This window comes from Anser cygnoides, chromosome 1, assembly GCF_040182565.1.
Source record: "Anser cygnoides isolate HZ-2024a breed goose chromosome 1, Taihu_goose_T2T_genome, whole genome shotgun sequence".
Taxonomy (NCBI): domain Eukaryota; kingdom Metazoa; phylum Chordata; class Aves; order Anseriformes; family Anatidae; genus Anser; species Anser cygnoides.
The window spans coordinates 123923960-123944262 of NC_089873.1; the positions used below are offsets into that span (position 1 = coordinate 123923960).

The following is a 20303-nucleotide window of genomic DNA, read 5'->3' on the forward strand; positions in this document are numbered from 1 at the left end:
GTTGTATGTCAGTTTTAGTGGTTTTCTCAAGTGTTTTTGCTAAGTTAAAACCAAACAGCAGATTACAGAACTCTCCTTGAATAAATCAGCCCAGAATCGTCAGTGGATTTCAATGTACTTGCAGTCTTTGTTTAAAGCAGAAATGCAGTTATTTAATATTAAATTCCTAAATCAAAACTGAAGTGTCTCTTACAGTGTAAAAAGTATATTCGCGTGTGTTGTTGTGTTTTGGTTTTTTTTTTCTGATATTTCTTCCACTTCCTCTCTCTGTTCCTAAAGGAAGAAATGCCCCTGGAAAGCCAGTGAGAGAGGTTAGTGAGATGCAAGCTCACTGCCATGGCTTCTGTTTGTCACATCTTGCTTTCTGTGCCCAGCATGTGTGTGACAGCAGCACGGGTTCGCTTGGTTTTGTTGAAGAGCGGGGATTGTCTTCTTGTCGTTTTGGTTTTGTTTGATTTTGCTGAGTGCATTCCCCATGTGTGCTCTAACAGTACCGTACCTCTCAACTCTCCACGGAGACAGTGTTAGCCCAGAGACGTGCCTTCTCTTACATCCTCCCAGAGATGGAAATTCAGGAATGGGGAGGAGGAAACAGTGCATTGAAATTAAACCTTTGTATGAAAAATGTGTGCAGTGAATAATGCTGCTGCCATTGACTTATATTCTGCCATTCTCGTGTGTGAACAAAACAGCAAGACCCATGTCTCTTGCTGTTCTGCTTACATACTTAGGATTTTATTTGCATACATGTGCCAGTATACCAACCATGTAATGAAATATTTTCTTTCCTTTTTCCTTAAAACAGTGAGAGTTGAGAGGTATAAGAGATTGGGGTGTGTTAATGTACTGATGTACTGTTGCACAGTGAAGAATGTTACTAACACTCGCCAGCTCCACAGCGTTGTATTCAGCGATGTAAACGGGCAGCGGCTTTCACTGCACTTTGGACGTGGTTGGTTTGATGCAGAACAGATTTCAGAATTTGTACGTTGCTGCTTGTTCACAGAGGAAAATGTTTTGCGCCGTGTTGTCACAGTACCTTTTAAAGGATTTCCAGCGAGCCTTTATTTTCCCTCTTCAAAGCTGCTCTTCACTCTCCAACCAGAGACAACGTTTGCAAGATGAATTCCTAGGGAACGTTATTAATAAAGATAAAATATTCAGAGACTGCCCGAGTGCAATTGCAGGTAGCTGTGAAATGACCTTTCCTGTACAGATGTTCAGCGTGGATGAGGCTGAACCCAGTTTGCAAGCACCCGCTGTCACAGCGGGGCGGTCTCACGAGGAGGCACTACGCTGGGGTTTTGAGTCGGGCTGCTCTGAGCCCCCGGCCAGCCACACGCTGCTCCAGAGAAGCTAGGATTTGTTCTGCCACTGTGCCCTGAAGTACAGTGGTTCTCTGCGTATGCAGCTTGCACGGGTCCAGCTGTTTTGAGGAGTGAGATCCTCAGTGCAGATGAAGTCTGTCCTGAAATGTCAGATCCTTTCATATGGATCAAAAAAGGGTGCTTGGCATGTCTTCAGACTGCACCAGTTCAGAAATTGCATGGAACTGATTTCGTATTCAGCCCCTCACGTTCGGTCTGAGAGTTGTTCTTCAACTGAGCAAAGCAGGTTGTTGATTTCCATTATCCTGGTTCACGTTTATTCATACTGTTCAGAAAAAAGAAAAGGTTCTGCTGCTGAGGACATTTGCTACAATTAAAAATATAAAAGGTTAGAAAAATGGGCATGTTTTTACCTGATCTGATTCCAGCAGCATAACCCTAAAAATGTTGACTTCTTCGGTGAATTGCTTACTGCTCTCCAGTGGTATTTGTGCTCACTGGCATTGCCAGAGGGTGCTTAGTAACTTGCAGACCTGAATATAAAACACAATTCTGCGTGCCCGTGAAGTATATGAGCTAAGTTACAGAACAGCTTTTGCTTTATGCGTGAACCCATTTGTGCAACGTCAGATCATGCAGTTATAAACCCACTAGGCCAGGTTTTGATCCCATTACTCACATTAGGTATTGTCTTTGTGTGTAATCCCATGGATTTCATGGCATTACTCGATATGAATAAGGGTATCAAAATCCACGCTACCAAGAGGAAGGATTTCTCTTTGGTGGGGGAAGGGTTACAAATCTGGGCTGCTGAAAAGAAACTGCATTGTGCTGGGGTTTCTTAATTTACGTTCTGTCCACTCTTTGGAGTCTGAATGCTCCACATTTATTTCTGTGACAAGCTGTACTGTGAGATTGATATTCAATTACTGCACCCTCACCCAAGGGCCTTAATTCCAGTATAGCCTCTAAAGCAAATTCAGCAGATACGAGGCACATCATTCTGTGTGCAACCAAAAATGATGTAGCTAGTGTCTGCAGAAAGAGGAATCTCCTGCTTTCAAAGCAAATGCACCTGTATTAGTATTCCCTCCATTTTATGTCTAAGCTGACACTGTCCATGCCCATGTTGAGTGTTATTGCTGCATTTCAAAGACTGTGCTAGTAGTTTTCTTAAATAACATCTTCCAACCTTTCAGTGCCTGAAGCATGGATAAAACTTCTTCAGCTTTAATGTGAAAAAAAAAAGAAGAATGGAATTAATGCCTTCTTTTGTGGAGTTATATGAAAAATATTAATAATAATGAGTGGGAGGCTATGATATATATTTTTCTAAGTGCTTTGGGGACAGTATTTTTCTCATTTGCTTCTTAATTAAAAACGTCAGTGTCTTTTCAATCTCACAAAGGACAAGAAAGCAAGTATGCAATGAGAAAAAGCAGAGCTATATAGAAACAGTGCATTTGAGCTCTTAGAAGAGGGTGTATTTGTTACAGGTAGAGTACCAAGAAATTACTGCGTATGTTGTTTTCAACTACTTGCAGTCTTTATTGTCCTACTGCCACTCCCATGTGCAAGAGAAGCAAAATCCTAACTGCCCCATAGCACTTATCCCGGATATTTTTCCCTGCATCAGTCAAAAGGTTGCTCAGGTCATGAGAGCTACAGGAAAGGGGCTCAGAAACCAGAGTGCCCCAGAGCAAGGGCAGCCTGCTCCAGGTCGGTGCTGCCTGCCCGCAGCCCGGCTGGCTGCCTGCAGAGGATTCGCGGAAAACCTGTGAAATGCCGTACTCCGCTGTGCAGGTCACTTTGCAGCGGGTGAGGAGTCATGAATCTAAATTAGACCACCTGTCCAGTCTGCCTCTGGTTCCATTGCAAGGAGGCGTAAGGTAAAAAAAGAAGGACTTTTATCTTTTATTTTGTGCTGCAGAACTGCTCTTGGGCTGGTGATGTCCTTAACGCTGAGGTAGTTTGCATGGTGAGCACCTCTCAACGTGCAATGCAAAGCAGTGCGAGGTCCTTAAAAAGCCCAAACCCAAAGCATGGTAGACATCATTAAATAAATACAGAAGCACCTAAAGTGACTGCGTGTTGGAAGGCTTGATTTTGGCAGCTTCAGAAAGATTTAACGTGGAAGCTGGTAGGCTCGGTGTGGACGCCCGCCCCCATTAGGGATGGCCACAGGGTGCGGAGCTGGCAGGAGGACGTGTGTAGCAGCCCCCGGGCCCCCCGGCTCAGAGCTCTGCTGTTTGATTCACATCCAAACCACATCCGAACCGCTGGCAGTGTGGTGGTGCCTGGCTGAGGTTTGTGGCGAGTGGCAGGAGCAGAGCGGCGCTGCCTGTCTGCGCTGCTGCCCCGCGTCCTCCCCTCCAGGCGCGGTGCGCTTCACGGCCCAGCTGCTAGCGCGCACTGCAGTGGCGGAGGGTTAGGATCGTGCCCGGGGTGCTGAGCTCGGATGGCTCAGGAGGAGGCACGCGATTGTTCGGCTTCTCCGCAGAGGAAGTTGTGGTCCGTGATGCAGGGAGAACGTGGAGTTAGGTCTGCGTGATCGCCTCAGCCTCACCCCCTGCAGCTTTTGTGCAGGGAGATCAGACTAAAAGCGTGGTTATTTCACAAATAACAGAGAAATTAATAGAGAAAAGAAGAAAGCATTAGCATACGTTCCTGTAATTTGTATGCATTAAAAGTATTTAATCTAGGGATCTCTGGATCCGTTAGGTCTTCTTGGCCTGTGTTTTAGTTGCCTGAGCGATTCAGCATTTTGCACCTACTGTGGCAGACTTCTGGAAGACTTTCATATTTTCTTTTGATTGAAGATTTTTTTGATTTTATATTTTCTTTCTAGGTGTAGACTCTTTCTATAAAATCAGCTTGCTTTTGTTATCTTCACAGCTCTGTGTCTGATAGAACAAAATAATATTAACTAATACTATTTTTTTCTGAAGATGGGCTTTAGCAGCTCGAGTTGCTGTAAATCCATGGAAGGGTGATCACTCTTCCTGAGCTGGAAATGAGTGGTGTTGGAGTCCCTGAAAAGTCCTGGAATCCCATCACTGTTCCTAGAAATAACAGATGGCAATGAACCCGAATGAGGGATCATGATCCCACAGGCAGTGTTGCCTCCTGCTGCTGGTTAACACTTTGCAGCTCCCAGCACCCTCCTGTCTGGTGTCTGTGGGCTGCTGCAGGTGAGGAAGAAGCGCATTTAAAGCCTGGAGTCTGCTTGAAAGTAGCTTGCAGGGTCAGTATGGATGATTTGTAGGGATGATGCAGGTTACCCAGGTTACACCAGCGTTATTTTGATACGGCCTTGATACCCCATGCTATAAATATACTTAAGCATATCAAAGTTTCTGGAAAGTAGAGCAAAGCAGCGGCAGTGATGTTTCAGTCTACCTGAGAATCTCTCACCTAAAATTACTGCTTTCCTATGACTGTGTCAGATTTTCCCTTTCTGTGGTCAAATTTCCTGGACTGTTCTCAGCCAGAGATCTATAATAGAGGTAGATGAAGATTAAGGACCATTACTAGAATTGCTTATGAAAGTTTATGCTAGCATTTAATTACAGCCTGCCTGGTGCAATGAAGAGATATTATCCCTTCCATCTAAAATAAATGTGGTAGCACACATTTACTTTAAAGTAAGCTATATTTTGACCAAAACTTGGCAGCAATTTTTCATATGCTCTTACTTGACAAGCTGATGAGTAAATTAGAAGGTTTTGCTTAGGATGAATAGATGGCTCTACATTAATGATTTATATATGAAATTACTGTCTGATGCATCTATTTCTCTGTACATTAGTGCAAGTAGATTAGAACCAAGTGTTTCTTTGTATTGATACCAGACACAGTGCCACGCACAGCACAGCTCACTGTGAAGCTGGCAGCTTGTTGAGTAGTTACCATTTAGATGTGACATAATTTTGTGGAGTGAAAGCTACATTCAAAAAAAAAAAAAAGTAGTATTTGAATGTAAAAAGTGGTGGTAGTAGTTCTCCGGGAGAAACAAGCTTCTCTGGATATTTCTTAGGTCATCTGTTTTCTATTCCGTACATGCTGGTGAATGTTGACTAACATCACTCCAGGCTCCTGTGCGCTGTTGAAATGCCAACCACAATCCTCGAACATCTGGAAGGGAACGGGCATTTCTTCCAGCTTGTGTTGGCGAGCTTGGTTTGTCCCACAGGGAAGCATCGTTCCTGTTGTTAAAGATGACAGTTGTGGCAGGAGGGACAACAGCAGTAGGTGGGCAATGTTAACAGTCAGGCTCTTGCACCGTATAGGTAGTGACTTGCATAGGAGGTGTATCTGGGATGTCCCGGTCATGTCCTGTCTTCATTTGGGTGCTGCTTTCTCCTGGACCATGGCAAGCACTCAGCGCTTAGGCTAATGCAAAGTGTGCCCGAGAAGCAGAGTTGTGGGCAGACAGTTTTGAGGTTTCAGTGCTTTCCCAAACAAATATTCTACTGCAAGTACTTTCAGGGAGTAAATCAACCCCTCCAGCCACAGCAACGTTGAGCTTTATTGAGTTTTCTTCCCCTGCTAAATACTTCCACTTGCTGGCACTCTGCAGCTTGGGGACTGCTTGAGCTGGAGGTCGCATGCACTTTGCATTTAAATAAATCTTGCTTCCATGATTATTTTCTAATGCCTTTTTTAACTCATTTATGTGTTTGGCCTCTACATCAGCCTGTGGTGATGAGTTCAGTAATGTAATTATATGCTGTGTGGAATATAATTTCCTTCTGTTTGTTTTAAGACCTTCTGTCTGCTTGTTCCTCCTTGTCCTTGCAAGAAATCTTGAACTGAGTGCTTATCCTTTGGGGTGTCCAGATCTCTGTCATATTCCCTCTGCAGTCATACACTTTCAGGAGGGAGACTCCAGATGGGGTTCAGCTGATCGAACCGTATTTCTGTCATGTGAGATGCCAGGGGGCATCTGAGACAGTCGTAGAGGGCGGCAGGACTGAGAGAGGAGACCCACCCTCTTCTGAGCAGCAGCTGGAGTCCAGCTGAACGCCAGGTGCCTCGAATGATGACTTTTGGCAGTTCAATCTCCCTACCTTTGAGGCTGTTTAGTCTCTAACGTTGTTGAAGCAATTCCTTGCTGCTGATCAGCATTGCCACCTTTAACTTTCCTTTTGCAACAATGTAAAAATGAGTGTGAGACGAAGTTAAAGGTTTCGTCTCCAGAATTTTTGTGCTTATTTATCACTTCTGCACAGGAGGTCCACGTGCTGTGGTTATAGCATCTCAGGACTTTACAGTGGTTACCAGTGAGGAAAAATGTGCAAATAAACCACTGCGTAGTAGTTGCTTGGTAATTGCGGCATCTTTGTTTTCATTGGACTGAAAAGCAAAGGGTATCATTAAAAATATGGAATAAACTGCAGACGTTGAGCTTGGTCTTTGTTTTAGTTACCTGTGCGGACATCCTGTTGGGACCTCTTGGCTTTAATGATGTAGTTAATTACTGCTGATCTGTTTGTTTCTGTTTTTCTCCTTGATAGAACATAGAGTGGTCAAACACTTTGCAGAACCAGTTGGAAACTTTCCTGTGATGTCATTGGATTTAATCGTGGCTTTTGGTGAACATTTGTTACAATACAGTTTCTTCACTACTGGGTTTTTTTTGGAACACAAACATGCTGGCTTACTGTCAACGTAGTTTACACTGGCTGTTTAAGCTAGTATTGCTGTTAAGTGCTTAGCGAAACGGGCAGCTTTTGCTAATGATGACACATGCTTGTCCAGGAGACTGTCTGGTGTAGTCCATTGAGAGTGGTGGTGAGCTGCTCGCAGAGTGATGTTATCTGTACCTGGCCTTTTCTTTTTCATTCTTTTTGCAGTATTTTCTTTCTCATTTAATATCCTCTTCTTTGACTTTCTTTTTCAGGCCACAATGTAGGAAGCCTTTTCCACATGGCAGATGACTTGGGAAGAGCAATGGAAACCTTAGTTACAGTGATGACCGACGACAAGGTGTTAGAATAGCAAGATGTGTTTTACAACTTCAGGCGTCCCGCATGGTTTTTATAATATTCATACTACAAAGAGGATTAGACTGTAAGAGTTTACAAGAAAACAAATCTATATTTTTGTGAAGGGTAGTGGTACTATACTGTAGATTTCAGTAGTTTCCTAAGTCTGTTACTGTTTTGTTAACAATGGCAGGTTTTACACGTCTATGCAATTGTACAAAAATTATAAGAAAACTACATGTAAAATCTTGATAGCTAAATAACTTGCCATTTCTTTATATGGAACGCATTTCGGGTTGTTTAAAAAAATTTATAACAGTTATAAAGAAAGATTGTAAACTAAAGTGTGCTTTATAAAAATAATTGTTTATAGAAACCCCCTTTAAAAAACACAAAAAAAAATATTGAGGCAGTGCATTTGTTTAGTATCATTTCAGCTCTGCAGCTGCATCAGAGAGAGATTCATGTTCTGTGTTCTTTTCCTTGCCTGTCAAAAAGAAGGAAAAAAAAAAGTATTTCCTGCAGCAACATCAAAACGGCCAACTTACATTTCTCATTGGTTTTGTCTGACTAGGGCTGGCTTACAAAAAATCTCCTGGACTTCCAGCAAAGGTAGTTATTTCACCTCTTTCCGATAAAATTAACAGTTACAGGAATCACACAGCTAGTTTGCAATAATTAAACGAAAGAGCACATTACATGACAGAGTCTGCAAAAAATGAATGGAAAAAAAAAAAAACGGAAAGAAGGAAGGAAAGGAAAGAATTTAATGACTGTCCTATGCGCCGGTGTTTCCTCTGCCGACTAAATTCCTGAATGTTATTAGTAAAGGAACGTAGAAATTGCCTTACCGGATCAAACCTCTGGACCTTACTGTCCGGTACTCTGCTGGCCAGGCCAGCACCCCGTGCTTCACAGAAGCGGGGCACAGCTCTCCCCTGCCGCTGCCACCGTTAGCATCACTTCGCTGCACACGAGAGAAGAAAGGGGGAAGCTCCCTCCTGACCCCATGTGGGCTCAGCTTCTGGCATGAAGCACAAGTAGGTTTCTCACTGAGCATCTTTGCTTGTATAGCTTCCGGTGCTGTTAACGAACACAGAGCTACTCGATCCTCTGGGAAATACAAACGGACCTTTCCGCAATTCTTGTCTCAGCCTGCTACAGCGGCTGGTCCCAAGGAGCTGTAATGCAGCGAGCAACCTTTGGGAAAGGCTGTAGGAGAGTTACTGCTGTTCTTACACGTGTATGGTAATCAGGTGAAGGTAGCCACACTGCTCCATGATATATTTATCATCAAAACAAAGGCCCTGATGCTTTCTCCTTCCCCATTTCTCTCTACAAGTAATACCGCACAATTAACAATAAAGTGAGAAAGAGAGGAACTGACAGAAAAACAGATTAGCCACCTAACTGCAACTCGTGAGAGGTAGGTTTGGGTATGAGGTGCTGTCAGCAAAAGCTTTACCACTTCATTTTCTTAACCAGCTTTTAATTTTATCTTAGAATACATAGAAACACACCGTCTGACTTTATATTGCAAGAGTAAAAATCCGTTACCTCTTCTTGTATGAAGTGTAATTAAACTTGGGAAAGATTTTATTTTGAATGCTAGTTAACATTGAACATGGCTAGTCATGCTATTTCTACCTCACTTTGGTTTTGTGGTGTTCCTGACAATTACGTACAGATAATGTTACATCACCACTCGTCCATTGTGTGAACAGGTCTCATCATTTAAAGAATAATGACAATAATTTACAAAGAATAAGTACAATCCCCCCAAGTCTCTGCTTTCATAATAAAGAGCTTTTTTAACACTTTATTACAGTAGGAACCCTCTGTGTTTCTCACGGTCTTTTTTATCAGAAGGTTTAAACTGAGATCTGAGAAAGAGCTGGGTTTCTTCTTTTTTTTTTCCCTTATACATTAAACCTGCTCTTCAGAAAAAAAAAAATGGAGGAAAATGGATTGCACGGTTGTTTTCATCAGGGTTTTGTTTTGTTTGTTTTACTTTATAGATCTTAGTTTTGGAGTGAGTCTGTCAAAAATATTTAAAAAGTTGAAAGCTTTATCGCTGCTTTTTTAAGCATAATTTGGGAATTATTTCATATTCCTTATAATGACAAAGTATTAAACTGTAAAACATAATCAGTGTAATTGAATACATAAATACCATATGGCATGTTATTTCATTGTTACTCAGTACTGGGTTATTACTTGGATATCATAATATATTGTGTTTTAACACCAACACTGTAACATTTACTAATTATTTTTATAAACTTCAGTTTTACTGCATTTTTCACAACATATCAAATTTCACCAAATATATGCCTTACTATTGTATTATATACTGCTTTACTGTGTATATCAATAAAGCACGCAATTATGTTATAAAACGTGTCATGTTTTTTACTGAGGTTCTGCAGCCGTCCGGAGCAGCTCCCCTCCGGTGGCCCTGCCTCACGTCCTGCTTCTGCAGCATCCTGGTGCCGGCGGCGCCGGGCCTCGGCTCTGTACGCAGAGTGCCCACGTAGCACTCAGGATTTGGTTGGGAGAGGACGAGAGGCTCCTCCTGGTTTTGTTCTTTCTCCCCATCAGTATTTTGGGCAAAGCAGAAGCCACTCGAAGCATGCAAGCTGTTCTGCGGGACCGGTGTGCGCTGCTTCAGAGGCGGATGAAATTCAGCGCAATCCACAGGCGGTTTTGCTCGGTGAAGCGGAGGCAAGATTCAAATGTTGCCATTTCCTCAGTCTAATGCCTAAGTGGCCTCGCTGCCACCAAGCACAATACTAACAACCCCCTCTTCTTTAGGGCTCTGGGAAGTGTGTGTTCCCATCAGAGAGGCTGCTCACATGGGTCCCATCTCATATCTAAGAAATACGGACGCGTAGGTTTTCATATCCAGACTCCACTCAGTTGTATCACGATTCTGCCTTTGAGCTACCTTTCAGTGGCAGAAATAATATAATTGACAACAATAAAATAAAAAGACCAAAAAAAAGAAGCATATCTTTGCACATACTTTTGATAATACCATGAAGGAGGAGGTATGAATTTCCTCATTTCATTAATTTGAGGAAATAAATATGCATCCCACATCTACTCTTCCAGACTCGAGTTACTCTGGATTCACTCCTACATACATACATCAGTCGATGAGTGCTTTGCTGTACTTGAGTCTCATCCAAATGTTAGCAATCCATGAGGCACAGCAGCCATCAGTGACGAGGTATCTCCTATTAATTCGGTTAAGGAAAAGGGAGGCTGGTTTTCTCCCCGTCGCCAGTGCTGAGGTTGGTTGTGCATCAGGAGACACCGCTGGCTTTTAAGCCCGGCGGTGAGCCCGAGGTGTAAGGTCTGTGAATGGCCTTATTAAATACCTAAATGAACTGGAACGGTACAGAGGGGTGCGTGAGCGTGTACCTTCTGGATAGCTAGACAGGCTGAGGCCACACTAGCCAGCTCAGCAGTCTGATGGGGCACCTGTATGGAAATCCCCCAGGCATCCCAGAGGGTCATCTCTCACTCCTGGGCAAGGGGAAGCAGCCCTGGGGCACGGGGTCTGGCAGGACCCCATGGCCATCCCTGCTGAGGGTGCCCATCCCTCACACCCCTTCCCACGTTGCGGTGTGGAGTGTGCGCAGCCGCAGGCAGCCTGCGCCCGTGGTATGCTGAACAATACCGACAGGTGAAATTTACTTCACGCTGTCAGCTGGCACGCCAAATCCCAGTCAGTCCTCCCCCACCAGCTCACACTCCACTCAGAGATGTCCCTGGGAGTTTGTTTTAGCTCCGAGCAAGCGGATCAGCTCACCAGAGAGTGCCGAGACTGCAAGAAAGACGGGGCTGCCTGCAACAACTGAGGCGCAGCGCCTCTGTACAGCAATCCCCCTGAGCTGGTAGTGCTGCTTACCAGCTAAGTACGATGATTACAGCATATATTTAGTGGCTCATAGTCCTGAAAACCTGGTGAAAAAGCACTTGTGGTTAAGGGAGGGATGAGATTTAAGGAGATCGTGTAGCTGCAGAAGTGAACCGTGGGGCTTCACCACGTTGCTGTTTCAGCCTATTGCCTAAATCCTTACTTCTTGCCCTGCCAAGGTTCATATTCATCAGTCAACTCAGGAATTGTTTGACAGGTGTAAGGACTTACTTTTATGATAATTATCTGAGCATTACAATGAATATAGTATTTATTTACATGCTGGCACATGCCTTTTGCTAGCTGTGTCCAAGCAAATTCTCTCTATATGCTGACTTAAGCAATCCAACCCGTGGAAGGTTCTCCCCTCTCTCTCTCATAACCCCCACAATCTTCTGTTGTCTCTCTTGCTGAATGGAAGAGGTTTTTCTCCACTTGACCATCTCTGGAAACAGCAACATCCTTGCTGCAATCTATCAGCATGTTCAAAACTGCAACACAGGGAAAGAAGGAAGGGAAGGGAAGGGAAGGGAAGGGAAGGGAAGGGAAGGGAAGGGAAGGGAAGGGAAGGGAAGGGAAGGGAAGGGAAGGGAAGGGAAGGGAAGGGAAGGGAAGGGAAGGGAAGGGAAGGGGAGGGGAGGGGAGGGGAGGGGAGGGGAGGGGAGGGGAGGGGAGGGGAGGGGAGGGGAGGGGAGGGGAGGACCAAAACACCTATATCGATGCACTTCTATAACAGGAAATATAATAATAATTAGAAAATCATGTTAATTCCTTCAGCACTCCTATATTTGTTTCCTTCCCACATGGTCTACTTGAATCTGAAGATCCAACCAACAACGTGAAGTGTTAAAATAAATGAGTCGGTTAGACCTCTGTGAAGCTGCAGGAAGATGGCTCAGTCCCTGGCACACCCTGACTCAACTTCTGCATGCCTTTCTGCCACGAAGCTGCCATCAGCATGTCAGCTTCTTCCAGCCACTGTAGCTCGCTCCTCAGCACTCTGTTGCAAACAAGGGAGGACAGAGTTTCTTGCTCATTGCTGCAGTGGTGCTCCCAGCTCAGCAGGACATAAGCTCTTTTTTTCCTCTGACTTGGAAGCAGGCAACAAACTGCTGAGCAGCTGAACTGTGAAGCGGTGTAACCAGCTGGGGAGCAAAGCTCCTTGTCTGGTGAGGGACCACACGAGGCCGGTCCTTCAGGGTACGTGAAAGGAGTGGTAGGACCCTGAAGTATTTTATGGGAAGAGAAGTCAAGTGCCGCAGATGTAGGGAGCTTTACACAGGTACCTGCTTGTACACTGGCAGTGTTAGGACATAGCGTGAGGTTAGAGCACTGTCAGAACAGTAGCAGTGTGTCCCACAACGCGATTAAAACTGACACCTAAAGGCTTGCAGCTAAGCTTGCACTACTTAAAGATGGCCTTATCGATGATCCATGGCAGTGCTAATACATAATCAAAAATATCTTTATGAGAAGATTTTTACTTCTGCAGTAGGATAATTTTTAGTTGTGCTTCATTCCCCAGACAAATGGTTTTATTCTAACACTGATAGAGGAGATATTTCTTCTGCACAGAAGATTAATGGCTGTTGCCAATATAATTCCCAGCTGCACCCAGCAGAGAACGTCTAGATAAAGCCTGCAGTCAGCTGCAAGTGATAAGACATGAAACTACCTTTTTTTTTTTTTTTTTTTTTCCCCCTACCAACCAGAAATATGAGCTTGGAAATTCACGGTCCTTAGAAAATATTAGGTATGTTAGAAAAAAATGTTACATCCATGTATCTGCACAAACATGCACACACACAGAGGCACCCAATAACCTGTTCCTCCTTGTGTGGGTGTGCGTGTCTGCGTACATCCGTGCTTGCACATGCACTCACACACATGCATACAAAGGCTCTTTGCTGTGCTGTGCCTCTTAACTGTTCAGTCAAAAGAAAAAAAATAAATGGAATTGTTTCTGTCAAAATAGATAAAGCTTGAACATGTACATTAATTCAGTTTAATTGTAGATTATAACGAGCCATGCGTCTTACAGCACCAGAGCAGTATTTTATGCAGCAGTTGCTGAAGTTCCTTCAGGAATGTTGATTCCTAGGGGAAGTGGCCACGAGCACACTGGCGCCGTGTAATGTCTGCTGCTGTTCTTCTGTTCTTCTACTGACACACCTGGCAGAGCTGGCGCAGCCCTCCAAGCCTTGGCAGAAGGTGAAAAAGACATGAAGGCTGTAACTTCGCTTCTTTCATCTTTTTTATCTTTTTTTTTTTTTTTGAGCTCACTGGCAAGTTCAAAGCCTTCCTTTAGCGAGATCTTGCAGGAAGACAAATGCTGATGAGCCTTTCAGCAAATTACTGTGCACTTACTTCATTCTACCTTTTTTTTTTTTTTTTCCCCTGGCTTCCTCTTCTACATTAAGCAAACAGAGAGAAAACAAAATAAGACAGGCTAAAGACCACTTCTATCTGTAAGTCCAGCCCCTGACAATTGCAGGTACCCATGCCAGGCCCAAGAATTCCCTATTTTCTTGCTGCAAGGACTCAGTAGTCCTGACCTCTGCATGTCAGACGCCGTGAGCAGCACACCAGGGCCTTCTAACATCCAGCTTCACGTACAGAGCAGGCTCAGCCCCTCTGCCCCCTTTCCGTCCTGCTGGGCTCTCCGCTTGCTCTTCATGCGCCGAGGCACTCGGCCCTACAGGCAGGAGCCGTGCCTTTCTGCCGTCACGCACACGCTCCTCTTTGTTCCTCAGCACCCCGGGCAGGGCTGTCTGCCTTGCCGTAGCATTCCTGACGTCTCTAATCCGGAGTTAATCAAAGTTTTCCCTTTTGTCAATGGGGCCTTTAGCGAGAGACCCACTTTTTTTTCTTTTAATCCACTGGTGCAAAAGGTGATTAAAACCCTCGTAGGGAGGGAGGTATGCTGGTTTTGGTGTTCAGCATTTTTTTCTTGCTTTGTTCCTCTGTGGATCTTGGTGGTGTTTAAATAAAAAAAAAAAAAAAAAAAAGGATTTTTTAAAAAAACAACAAAGGGTTGCCAGGTGGTGTGTGGCTGGACTTTGTGTGAAGGCCAGAGGCTGGCCTGTGCGACCAGCAGCGCCGCAAAGGCCCCGCAGGCCGTGGCCACCAGAGCAGCCCAAGGGGCTCAGCTTCCAAGGGTGGCCACAATCTGCTCGGCTCGTGGCCTGTGAAGGCAGGTCACTGAAGCGACTCTTATTTTCAAAAGATAAATGCTTGGAAGACTTTATCTAGTGCAGTTGTGGGAATTTTTACCTGGCAGAATCAGACCGCTAGCGTTTAAAGCGGCTTTCTGCGGATGCCGCAGCCAAATTTCCAGGGTGGCACTTAGGAAACGGGGCCCCGAGCGCAGCCTGGAGCCGCTGCTGACTGAGGGCCACCCCTGGGCGCCACGGCAGCTGGAAACATTGCCAGCCCTGGACAGGCACAGCTCACGGAGAGATGCAGCCCGCTGGCTAAATGTCAGGCATTAGCAGCGCTCCCTCGCTCGGGGAAAGCGGCTAACTCAGAGGCTGTTGCTATGGGCACCGGAGCAGCAAATGATAATAATATTAAGACAGGCTAAGGGGAAAAGGGTAAAATAGGATATCTCCACTTCAAATGCAGCTTCAAATTAACTGTGGTGAGTAATTACCTGTGAAAAAATAATAGTGATGATTCCACCATTTAGAAGGAAACCCTTTTAATAGCAGGCTGCAAGAGACACCCTTTATTTTGCCTGGAGGAAAATGGCACTTTTTTTTTCTTTTGTACAAGAAAAAAAAATCATGGCCATTAAGCAACTCCCATCAGTTATTGCTAAGGCAGCTGTTTCATTATAGCGTGCACTACTTTGTATTATTTTTTCCAGACTGTTAGCCGTTGTGCTCTGGTGGCCTTCCTGCCCGCTGCCCCCCAACTCTAATGGAAATTTTCCATTTCCACGGATAAGGGGACATTTGCTCAGCTCCAGTGCACAGAATTTTTCTCCAGTTGGGCTCTGTGAATGACTCGATCACTTTGTTCCTTGCCTGGCATCTGCAGAATAACATTGCTGACTGATCCATCTGATTTATACAAAGCATTTGATACCTGTTGCTCCGCTGCTGCCCCATGTACAAATGCACTACAATAGTGTTGTCAGTCAAGATCTTACCTTTCATGTAATTTCCTACAGCTTCTTTTCTGCAAGTGAGTCACAGCTGTGACCTGACTGCAGGTGCCACTCACACAGGGAGGGCCCTGCAATTGCTTTACCCCTCAGGAGCCTATTTACCAGAATAGCCTTCTTTTCTGCTGGGTTGGGGGTGTTCAAGAGCCACCTTCTTCTTCCTCACCCCTTTTCCACTGTTTAGAGTTGTGTTATTCAAAAAAGGAATAGCACAAAAATGAGTCACCCCAAAAATCACTGTGAGCAAGGAGAGGGTCAGCAAAAAAAAACTTGTTTCCCTCATTATGCCCCATGCAATATCCCAGAGTGAAGGCTTTGCACCTGCCCTGGGCTCTTCTGCCCTGGGCTGTAAAACTGTAAGAAAAGACTGTATAACCATACAGAGGATGATGGTGGGACCTATAACTTCTGCAAAAGGTTGTTTCTAGCATTAAGAAACCTTGCCACTTTTTTATGGGGAATGCCTTTTAACCTAAGTTAATGACACTATCTAAATTTGGAATTTGCTAAGTCTGGACACCTAACAGTATTGCTTACAAAAGAAAGGCTATTGAAGTCAGGGTTCTGGTCTTACTCCTTCCTTTTTTCCCTTTCCTTCTCCCTTGGCCCCCTTCACTTCATTCTGGCAGCCGTGGGAACAGTACTCCTTCACTGGCAGCATCACACACACCCCTGCCCACTGTACCGGGCTTTACTGGTGCTGCCAAAACACGTGTGTGACACTGAATTAGCTCAGCTTCATTGCACTTGCTGTATGTGCACAAAGTGCCACTGTGAGCAAGTTGTGCCTCGGCCAGATCACAAAAGATGGCAACAGAGTACACAGACAGCCATGCTCTCAAACACAGTGCAGAGGAGCTGTGCCTGTGTGTGTCCTGATTTTCTGCAGCTCCAATCTGTGACTGAGCATGGTTCTGCTGTGCACTACAACGAACTGTCTCAGTGTAACAAGTCCTTAGGGAAGTATAGGATGCCATGAACTAGATGGTCACTTAACAGTCCCTAAGATCCTGAAAGACAGAGAGTTACATATATTTTCTGTGTGTATTACGGTGTGATACTGCACAGGAAACTGAGAAATCCTACAGGTGGGATTCATTATCTGTAGCACTTTATCCTGTGATGTGGAGAAAAGACATGGGCCCATCCCCAAAATATCCTTCCCCACTGATGAACTGCAGCAGGACAGTTTGAAGCCGCGCAGTGTGAAGGATAACCTACTTAGGATGAACACGTGCATGATGCTATCAGCAATACTGATGCAGTTTCCAGAGCTTATGGAGGGCTTGAGGAAAGGGTTAATATATCAAATTGCAATTTACAGAAGTGCAAGGCAGTGGGTAGCCTCAAGAAAAAGTCCTCTCATTTTCCCCAGGCTGGGCTTTTTCCTCAGCCCCATATTTGCTCACCACAGACTCACTCCTCCCACATAGTGAGAACATTATGATAGAAAACAGAAAACAGGGGATACTTTGTGCTGGAATGGGTGCTGGAGGAGACCTGGTGTGTGCATGTGCTGGGTGGAGTGGGTGACAGATGAAATCAGGTTTACATGTGGGCTCAGTCATTTTAGAAGAATATTTCAAGGTCAAGCAGGCAGTGGGGCAATTTGTTTAGCAGCGTGCTCGCAGTAGAGGCTTCTTTAAGGCAGAAATGGTTTAATTTATGAAAGGCTCACATGGGGCTTTCCTGGCTAAGGCAGGAGCACCGGCTTACTGCTGTTTTCCAAGGCAGCCATCCATTAACGTGTGATTTCCTGATCTTCCTCTGAACTCCATGGCCCTCTGCTAAGCTCTGATGAGCATCGTTTCTGTAAGCACAAACCGGCATTTTAATTTGGAGTGCTTGTCAGTGCCGTGGGTTTCACTTGAATTATTCTTACAGGATGCAAGACCCCAGGTTGTGTGCTGTACTCTAGTAAAAGCAAGAAACAGCAGCGCAAGGAGCAAATCATTTGGCACTTGAAATTTCCCTGTAATCTAAAGAAAAGAATGAAAGGGAAAAAAAGCTTTAAAACTGTAGGGGCTAACAAAATAGCCGTGAAACGTGTCTGCTCCCACACACAGGTAATATTTAATATGATGTATAGGTATGATGTTGTGCTGGTCTAGTGTGTGAATCCATGACTGATCATGCTAAATGCAGCCATATATGATCATCAAACACCCCTGCACACAGGGAATATTCTCTCTAGTCACAGCTGAGGAAATAAATATTTCTCTCCAATACAGTACAAAGCTCCTGAGTTCTGTAGGCAGCATAGCTCCTTTACCACACCTTGGTGATTGCATTGCAGACTGCGGAGCAGCTGGGGGCACGTATGTGTGTGGAAGCAGCAGGGGTTATATAGAAATATATATATCTAATCAAACTTTTATTAACCCATGCCCTTCCAGCTCAAAAGGACACGGGCAAAACAGTGATGATTTATAACAACTGTAGCCTCCTGAATGAGTAGCAAATCATTTGCAAACTACTCCTGACTTTCTGCAGGGGTTTTCATGATTTGTCAGCGTTTGCTGAGGGCACTCGCACAGCTTTGTAACACTCACCAGGCATGCAGCCGTTTGCTGTTTGCTACCCAGGTGGTGCCTGGGGACAGGAGCAAGATCCACACTACTGCCCATGGGCCATGTGGGGTGGGTGGGGAGGAGGTGGCAGAGGTGGCTGAGGAGGCTCCACCTGAGAAATCCTCGATTCAGGTCATCTGCGTGAAATCAGGGTTTGTTGCTCCTGCCGCCAGGCTGGATAGCTCAAACATAGATCACAGTGGAGGAAACAGAAGAAGAGAAGCCTTTTCATTCTCAAACTGCAAATAACAAGCAACTCCGTGCCCCAAATATTAGCCAGCTGTACAAAAATTCCTGAGACTTTCAGTTTTCATGCTAAGTAGGCGAATATGGCATGTCCCGCAAAGGGTGGGAGCAGTGGGGCAGAGGCAGAAGGAGACGAGGCTGAAGGAGAGGAGGCCCAGAGGCCCAAAAGGACCACATGGAAGTTTCCTCCAAGGATCCCCTCAGGCAGAGGTGTCTGCCATGCCCACGTGAGCAGCGAGGAGCAGCTTTCTCTCCGAGCACTAGCACACACAACAAGCCCTGAATTTCCAGTGGATAAAATGGCTGGGTGCAGAGGCAGCCAGGGAGGCTTTCCCAGTCACTCAGTTTGTAACAGCCACAAGCTTGCCCTGTGTCATCACCCCCCCATGGCCTCCAAGAGCATGGGCAGACGCAGGCTCAGAAAGCCCTGCTGCAGAGCTGGTTTTGGCCACAGCCCTGCGCCTTCAGTCTCTGTCACCTGGCGGCACCTCTGCTGCATGCTCCTTCTGGCAAGCTTCCTCACAAAGCTTTTACTGCACTCTCTCCAGTGGCCTCGTCTCCCCCACCATCTGTTTTGCCAGCAGCTCTTCTCCTCTTCTTCACCTGCCTCTGTCCTACGGGCTTCGGGAGCTCTGCTTCTCCCTGCCCACCAGGGTCTTTGCCATCCAGTGTTACCCCGTCCTGAAGCACGTTTCACAGGCAAGCGCTGCACCTGCAAAACAGCATTTCCCCTTTCCAGCTCTCAGCTGCTCCTTCCCCACCATACACTGCTGCCAGCTTGGTGGAAAACCAGCTTCTGTCCTGTTCTTCACCTTACAAACTCAGCGCCACTGAGCCACTGTGGTGTGTGGCACGGATGTTGTGCGCCAGCAGGGTGGTGAGGCCCAGCAGCCACCTTGGGCGCCCAGCGGAGCGCCATGTTCTGCTGGCTCGTAGGCCCTGATGCTTGTGCTGCCTGGATTGCCTTGCAAGTGACTCGAGCTGGCACGCAGGGAGTTGGATGAGCTAATTACAACATCTGCAGTTTTAAAAAAATTGAATTTTTCACTTGCATCTGTCAGAAACTTTGGCCAGGCTTTACCCTCTTTGGAAAGGCAGAGCAGAGGCTGTTAGTGCACATCGGGCAGATGTGTCCAACATAAAGGCTTCTCTGTTATTGCTGGATGGAGGTAAGAGCAAACAATCAAATGTCCTTGCCTATTTTCTGCATCTCCCTCTGTGATGCTGATAGAGGAAATCCAAACGTTTCCAGGCAGGCAGTGCCTATCTGCAGCAGACAGGCAATTTCTAAACGTATTAGCAGCGCAGAGTCAATAGAGAAATAGCAGTCCAGCATATCATCCAATTTTCAAATGTAAATAACCAGACTGCTTTTAATTTGGAGGGCTACAGCAGGGAATAAAATGAACTCTGGAAAATACACACAGCAGTGACCGCTGGCCACAGTGCACCACATTCAGGTTTCTCTGTTATTTTTCCCAGGTAGCAGCTGTGTCACAGTGCGGAGATGAAATGTTGGTCTTGCGTGAGGAGAGTCTCCACTGTTGGCCTCACAAACACTACTGCCTTCACCTTCAAGCCTGCAGCTGACCGATGCACTTCAGTACAGCAGTTGTGGGCACAGCAAAACAGGAGACTGCAAGGAGTGGGGAATGAGCAAGAAACCTCAAGGAGATCGTTGGTGTAACTGAGAGCAAAAAAGTCCCCCTGCTTGCACTGCTTTTGTATGGCCGCTGAAGGGAGGCCTGTTGTGGTCTTATCTCTAAGGGCACACACTGCTTGTAGCACAACCACCAGCGGAAGGGCTGTGTTGTGGCCCGCTGATGGTGGTGCCTTTCTGAAACGGCACAGGATGGGGCTGTGCAGCACTTCCTAGCTGCAGGCTGGGCTCGGTGGGTCTGCTCCTGTGGGTACCCAGACCAAAGCAAAGCTGGGGGCTCTCCCACTGAGTCAGGAGGATGGATGTGGCACCAAGAGGGTCAGTGGCAAATTCTCTCTGTTCAAAGTAGGAAACAAACCAGCCAGGTTATTGCTAGTGTAAATCCATCAGCCTCCATTGAACACAGTGGGAGGAGGCAG

General features: G+C 45.6%; 1 protein-coding gene across 26 annotated transcripts in view; it reads left to right on the forward strand.

Annotated features, from left to right (window-relative positions):
* The window catches only part of DMD (dystrophin), a 1239454-nt gene extending 1229740 nt beyond the window's left edge, over positions 1 to 9714 (forward strand). For 21 of the 26 annotated variants that reach the window (XM_066990426.1, XM_066990430.1, XM_066990435.1 and 18 more), the window contains one exon: positions 7231 to 9714. In XM_066990426.1, coding sequence (XP_066846527.1) covers positions 7231 to 7328 — 98 coding nt within the window. In that variant the 3' untranslated portion in view covers positions 7329 to 9714. Of the gene's footprint in view, positions 1 to 279; positions 312 to 7230 lie in introns of all 26 variants that reach the window. The other 5 variants (XM_066990428.1, XM_066990433.1, XM_013192682.3 and 2 more) reach the window with 1 other exon arrangement.
* The last annotated feature ends 10589 nt before the right edge of the window (positions 9715 to 20303 follow it).